Source organism: Ochotona princeps, chromosome 19 (genome assembly GCF_030435755.1).
Source record: "Ochotona princeps isolate mOchPri1 chromosome 19, mOchPri1.hap1, whole genome shotgun sequence".
In the NCBI taxonomy this organism is placed as follows: domain Eukaryota; kingdom Metazoa; phylum Chordata; class Mammalia; order Lagomorpha; family Ochotonidae; genus Ochotona; species Ochotona princeps.
This window is the reverse complement of record NC_080850.1, coordinates 31,593,922-31,600,438: the sequence shown is the minus strand read 5'-3', so window position 1 is coordinate 31,600,438 and position 6,517 is coordinate 31,593,922. Positions and strand designations below refer to the sequence as shown.

At 48.3% G+C, this 6,517-nt stretch overlaps 1 protein-coding gene across 2 annotated transcripts in view; it reads right to left on the bottom strand.

Annotated features, from left to right (window-relative positions):
- LOC101519929 (stimulator of interferon genes protein) overlaps positions 1 to 6,517 on the bottom strand; it is a 118,730-nt gene that overhangs the window by 90,180 nt on the left and 22,033 nt on the right. The window contains exon 7 of one of the 2 annotated variants that reach the window (XM_058677804.1): positions 3,563 to 3,738. The exons of the other annotated variant lie outside the window; for it this stretch is intronic. Coding sequence (XP_058533787.1) covers positions 3,563 to 3,738 — 176 coding nt within the window. The remainder of the gene's footprint in view (positions 1 to 3,562; positions 3,739 to 6,517) is intronic. 2 annotated transcript variants of the gene reach the window in all.

The following is a 6,517-nucleotide window of genomic DNA, read 5'->3' as shown; positions in this document are numbered from 1 at the left end:
CACTTGGATAGTATATAGTTCATTGTTTCCAAGTCCAAGTTTGCCCAAACTCTAAATCTATGTTTTATCCCAATCACCATCTCTGGAAAACCCATTCCTTTCTTGGGAGGGGAGTCAAAAGGGGAGTTAAAGCCAGTGGGAACACCAGGTCACAGAGAACCCTCTAAATCCAAGGCATAGCCCAGAAACAGCAACAAGAGAATCGCGAAAAGTTTATGAAAAAATATAATTGAATGAGAAATTCATCTTGGTGCACTTTTTTGTCATAATATACAATTTCCATGAACTTTTTGAAGTCCCATTTTGTACATGGATTTCAAAATCTGTGTGCCATCACTTCTCGGCCTTTCGGCCAAGATCAATTGTAAAATCTGTGTGCCAGAGGAAACTTTTGCTCTTTCATTCCTCTCTCTCTCTCTTTTTTAATAAAAGATTTATTTGCAGGCCTGGTGTAGTAGCCTAGCAGCTAAAGTCCTTATCTTGCATGCACCAGGATCCCACATGGATGCAAGTTCTGATCCCTGCGGCCCCAATTCCCATCCAGCTCCCCGGCCTGGAAAAGTAGTCAAGGACAACCCAAAGCCTTGGAACCCTGCACCTGTGTGGGAAACTCCAGGCTCTTGGCTTCAGATCAGCGCAGCTCCAGCCGTTGCAGCTGCCTGGGGAGTGAATCAATGGATGGAAGATCTTCTTCTCTGTGTATCTGACTTTCCAATAAAAATAAATAAATCTTAAAAAAAGAAAAAGACAGACAAGGAGAGACAGAGAGACATCTTCCATCTGCTAGCTCACTCTCTGAATGGCCACAATATCCTAAGGTCCTAAGCTGTGTTGTTGCGAAGCCAGGAGCCAGGAACTTCTTCCTGGTTTCCCTCATGGGTGGAGGGCCCAAGCACTTAGACCATCCTCTGCTGCTTTCCTAAGCTCATTAACAGAGAGCTGGATCAGAGGTAAAGCAGTTGAAACTAGTGGTGCCCATGGAGTATGCTGGCTCCACAGATGGCAGCTTTACAGGCTATACCCCAGCCCAGGGCCCAGAGTAACCTTTTAATTCCATCTTCCCATGATATATATTTTAAAAGATTTATTTATTTTTATTGGAAAGGTAGATATACAGAGAGGAGGAGAGATAGAGAGGATCCTCTGTCTGATGGTTTACTCCTCAAGTGGCCACAACGGATGGAGCTGAGTCAATCCGAAGCCAGGAGCCAGGAGCTTCTTCCAAGTCTCCCACGCAGGCGCAGGGTCCCAAAGCTTTGGGCCGTCCTCGACTGCTTTTCCATGCCACCGGTAGGGAGCTAGATGGGAAGCAGGTCAGCCGGGATTAGAACCGGCGACCATATGGGATTCCGGTGCATTCAAGGCGAGGACTTTAGCCGCTATGCTATCACGCCGGGCCCTCCCATGACATTTTTTGAAGTATCATATCTGTTACCTGCCAAGCCTGTCTTAAGTACCATGTATGCGCTGTAAGATTGCAACTTAATGTTTTTGGTGGGAAGGCATAATTTTCTTACATTTTTAGAAAGAAAACTATTTAGTGATTTGGGAGGAGTTCCAAAATCATAAAATTAGATTCCTAGTTGCCAGTTTTCATCTTCTGCCCACTCCTCCCCAAACTTGTCACTATAAAGGTTCCTAGTGCTCAGGGAGGGACTTAGTAGGGGGTGTCAGGCCAAGGGGGCTTCTGACCCATGGACATACAAACGCCCAATAACAAAGCCACAAAAAGGACTGGTTTTCCTGGTCTCTGCTCCCTGATCCCCACCTGTTTCTTTCCTTTCTAGTTCATCTGCCTCCACTCCTGTTTTCTGTAGCAACATAGTTTAATGTTAAAGTCATGGCTTTTATAGTCTGACAGTCTTGAATTATTGGCTCTGTCACTCACTGACCTGGGCCTCAGCATTCTCTTCTGTGAAAGTGTGGGTGACACAATACCTCCTGAATAGAGGAAAGGCACTCAAGGCACAGAACACATCGGCTCACAGAGAATCTATGTTTGATAAATTCCAGGCGTTTTTGTTTTTGCTCTGTTCTCTCCAGTCCTCCAGTTATTATGTCTGCCATGATTTTGTACAGCCACATTCAAATACCTTTGTGGGCCTCAGCATGTTCAAAAGAATGTTTGCAGGGGCGAGTGTTTGGCCTAGCAGTTAAGCTACTTTTGGGGATACCCCATCCAATATCGAAAGCACCTGGGGTTGAGTTGTTGCTCTGCTTCTTATTCCAGCTTCTCACCAACAGGCACCCTGGGGGATAGCAAGAAATAGCCCAAGTCATTGGGTCTCCACTATGAGACCTGGGTGGAGTTCCATGCTCTTAGATTCAGCCTGGCCACACCAGCTGTTGATATTCTTTGAGGAGTGAATCTGTGAACAGGAGATCTCTCACTGTCTTTCCAATTAATTAAATCAATGAAAAGAACTCCCTGGTCCACAAAAAGGCAGGGGACAATAAATACTGTGTGCTCTCAGAATGAGAAGTTAGGAGAGTAGTGGCTTAGGTGGAGTTTATCCTGAGCATTCAGGAAGCCGGGGAGAAGATACGGGGTAGAAAAGCCAGGAGTTTGGTTATCTGAAAATGCCACCTCACCAGCTTCCCTGGCAGTTTCCACAAGTACCCAGTCCCCTGGTTCTAGATCACATCTGTGATTGCACATTCTCCCCAGCCAGCCAATGGGTTTGGAGAACCACCAGGTCTCCACAGAAGGCAAAGCGTGCCAATGCTCAGGCCCTTTCACTGCTCCCCATCCATCGGAGCACTGTTACCCTTACATTCTGCTGCTGCGAGCACAGGCTCAAATTGTCCACAGAGGATTTACGGAGGGTGAGGTGGGGGTGCGGAAGGGGTGACCGAAAGGAAGTTGCTGCTCTGTGAATCAGAGTATCCTGCATGTCTCCTGGTTCCTAGCAACTGCTCCCTAATTAGAAATCAACCCCCCAACAAGCTACCTTAGCCCTCATCAGCTGGCAGAATCCTGTGTGCTTCTCAGAATTCACCACCTCACATCTATCTGAGCCAGACCCTTACATCCATCTCCATGGCAGGTCATTCTTTGTGTCTAACCACGAGTCCCTTTTGCTGTGACCTGAGCTCACAGGCAGCATTGGAAAGTCCACAGGCCTCACATGAAAGTAGAGAAAATATCACCTGTGAAGTGTAAGCTGCTCATGGTACTATACTGGAACTGCCCAGAGTAGCCCAGTTAGTGAGTCCAGGCCAAAGGCTCGGCCCAGAGGGGCAGCCACAGGCTTCCCACACACACCCTCCTGGGGTTTTTCCAGGCTCAGCCTCATACTAGCGTTTCAGGAGGTGAGCCGCTTTGGGGAACCCAGTAGTGTCCCACAAAAGAGGGCCCAAAAGAGGGCTACATCTTTACCCCCACCTGATAATAACCAACCCAATCAGAATCTAAAATTTCTGCCCCTTGGGTAGAGCCCTGGATAGGCAGGCTGTGTGTGTCTGTGTGTGTGTATGTGGTGTCCTGTCCTGAGGAAGTAGTCAGCCAGGGCTCCAGCCCCAGGAGAGGAATCGCGGAAGGAAAGTGCCTGGCGCCTCTTACCTTGGAGCAGGAGGAAGCCCAGGATGGCGCAGCACAGCTGCACGGCTCCAATGTTGCCCATGTCAGCTGGGGATGTAGCGGGCAGGCAGCCACTCCAGGGAGGCTCTGTCCATAGTGGAGAAGAGAGAGGGAGTGCTGGGACGTAGTGGGGGTGGGGCCAGCTCTCCTGGAGTTTCCTGTCAAAGAATAGAAGGAAACAGATTGGGACTGGCTCCAGGGGCCCAGCAAACACACAGCCCAGAGGAGGATGTGAGGTGGACAGCCGCTAGCCGCCAACGCACCCAAGGCCCCTCTGGTCTCCCATAGGGCATTCAGTGACCGTCCACGGCGGCCTGGCCCTGTGCCCTCTCTGTTCCCTTCCACTAACCATCTGGCAGTTCCCCAGAGTCTAAGCGCCCATCCCGTCCCTGGTGTTTCATCAGCTCTGCTTTCCCAGCAGAGCTGGTCCCCAGCCGCCCATGCTCTGGAGACTCTGAATTCTCTGCATTCTTTAGCCTCCTCAGGGTTCCCAAGGAAAACAGGGAGCCCACTATGTCTCAGTGGAAGGCCTCAAACTCATTATCCTTACGCTCACAGGACCACACTCTAAGCACCTCTCCTCCTGCCACTCCACCCCATTGGGTCAGAGAACTGGGGTACCTAATTCTTACCCACAGGTATACATCTCATAATATTCTCTCCTGTAGAATTTGGGCCAGCCCTGTCACTTTTCTCCCTGGGACCCAATTCAATGCCTACCACAGAAAGCAGAATAGATCTTCAGCACATGTTTATTGAGTTAAGTTCAGTAGCTTTAAAGAAAAGACTGGGCCCGGTATGGGAGCCTAGTGGCTAAAGTCCTCGCCTTGCACACGCTGAGATCCCATATGGGCACCAGTTCATGTCCCAGCTATCATACTTCTCATCCAGCTCCCTGCTTGTGGCCTGGGAAAGCAGTCGAGGATAGCCCAAAGCCTTGGGATCCTGCACCCACATGGGAGAACCAGAAAAGGCTCCTGGTTCCTGTCTTCAGATCAGCTCAGCTCAGCTCTGACTGTTGCGGCCACTTGGGGAATGAATCAATGGATAGAAGATCTTCTCTGTCTCTCTTCCTCTGCATATCTGACTTTCCAATAAAAAAAATGTATATTATAAAAAAATTGCTGCCCACACTCCTTTATAGTGAAATGATCCAGTCTAGAATTATACATTGCATGTCTGATTAAGCTATATAGAGCCAGTTATTCCTGCTTTTTCAATGGTTGTATAATACCATGATTTCTTATTTTGATGCTCAAATTGTCACCCATCTTGGCCATGGAAGCCCCTTGCTGTTGGCCACTATGTCTTTGGCTGTGGCTCTACTGTTTTCGGAGCACAGGGTAACATTATGGCATACTGAGATGTTCCAGGTTCAACATGGGCTTTCCCTGTTCCAGCCTAGACTCGCCTAAATTCACCAAGGAGCTTTCATTCTTTCTGGTGTCAAATCAGGTTTGGAAGGTGAGATGGGAGATCGGCGTTGAGGTGCAGACCTTTAAGCAATGGCCTACAGTCTTGAATCCCATAGGAGAGTGCTGGTTTCATTAACACCTAGGAAAGCAGTAAAATACAGCTCGAGTACTTGAGCTCCTTCCACCCACGTGAAATGTCTGAATGGTGTTTCAGCTTCTTGGCTTAGCCTAGCTCAGCTGTGGTTATTGCATCCCTTCGGGCAGTGAACCAGAAGATGGAAGACCTCTCTCTCTATCTCTTCCTCTTTCTCTCTCTTTCCCTCCCTTCATGCCAAATAAACAAATACATCCCAAAAGATTTATTTTTTTAAGATTATGATTTTTTAAAGATTTATTGTTATGGGCCCGGCACAGTAGCCTAGTGGTTAAAGTCCTTGTTTTGCATGCGCCAGAATCCCATATGGGTGACAGTTTGTGTCCCGACTGCTCCACTTCCCTTCCAGCTTCCTGCTTGTGGCCTGGGAAAGCAGTCAAGAATGGTCCAAAGCTTTGGGACCCTGCACCCATGTGGGAGACCTGGGAGAAGCTCTTTGTATCAGCTCCAGCCGTAGCAGCTACTTGGGGAGTGAACCAACAGCTGGAAGATCTTTCTGACTCTCCCCTCCCTGGGCCCAATAAATCCTTAAAAAAAAAAAAAAAAAAAAGTAAGATGGGAGTAGGGACAGTGCACAGCAGGTTAAGCTGCCTCTTATGTCACCTGCATCCCCTTCAGGATGCTGGTTTAAGTCCCAGCTGCTCCACTTAAAATCCAGCTTTCTGCTAATGGACCTGCACAGACAGCACATGATGACCCAAGTGATTTGGTCCCTGTCAACCACAGGGCAAATCAGATGGAGTTTCTGACTTCTGGCTTCAGCTTGGCTTATACCCAGCCACTGTAGCCATGTCAGGGGCAAACCAGTGGATGGAAGATCTTCATCTCTCTGTGTGTCTGTAACGCTTCCTTTTAAATAAACAGACAAGTAAACAATGTTTTAGAAAGTGGGAGGGAACTGCACCGTAGCGTAGTATATAAGGCTGGTGCCTGCCTACATCACCAGCAGCCCATATGAGTTCCAGTTAGTATTCATCCAAAGCTAATAACCAGGAGCTTCTCCCAAATCTTCCAAGAACTAGGCAGCTGAGCTATCACACCAGCCCCCATTTGCTCTATTTTACATCTAGCTCCCTGCTAATGGCCTAGGAAAGCATAGGAAGATGGCCTAAGTGCTTTGGTTCCCTGCCACCCATGTGGGAAACCTAGATGAAACTCCTGGCTTCTAGTTTTGTAGGAAGTGAACTAACAGCTAGAAGAATCTCTCTCACTCTCTCTCTCCCTCTCCCTCTCCCGCTCCCTCTTTCTCTCCCCTCTCTCTTACCCTCTTTATCTCTCTAACTCTGACTTTCAACTTAACACTTTTTAAAAGTGAGGTTAGGGCCCGGCACCATGGCCTAGTGGCTAAAGTCCTTGCCTTGAACGCCC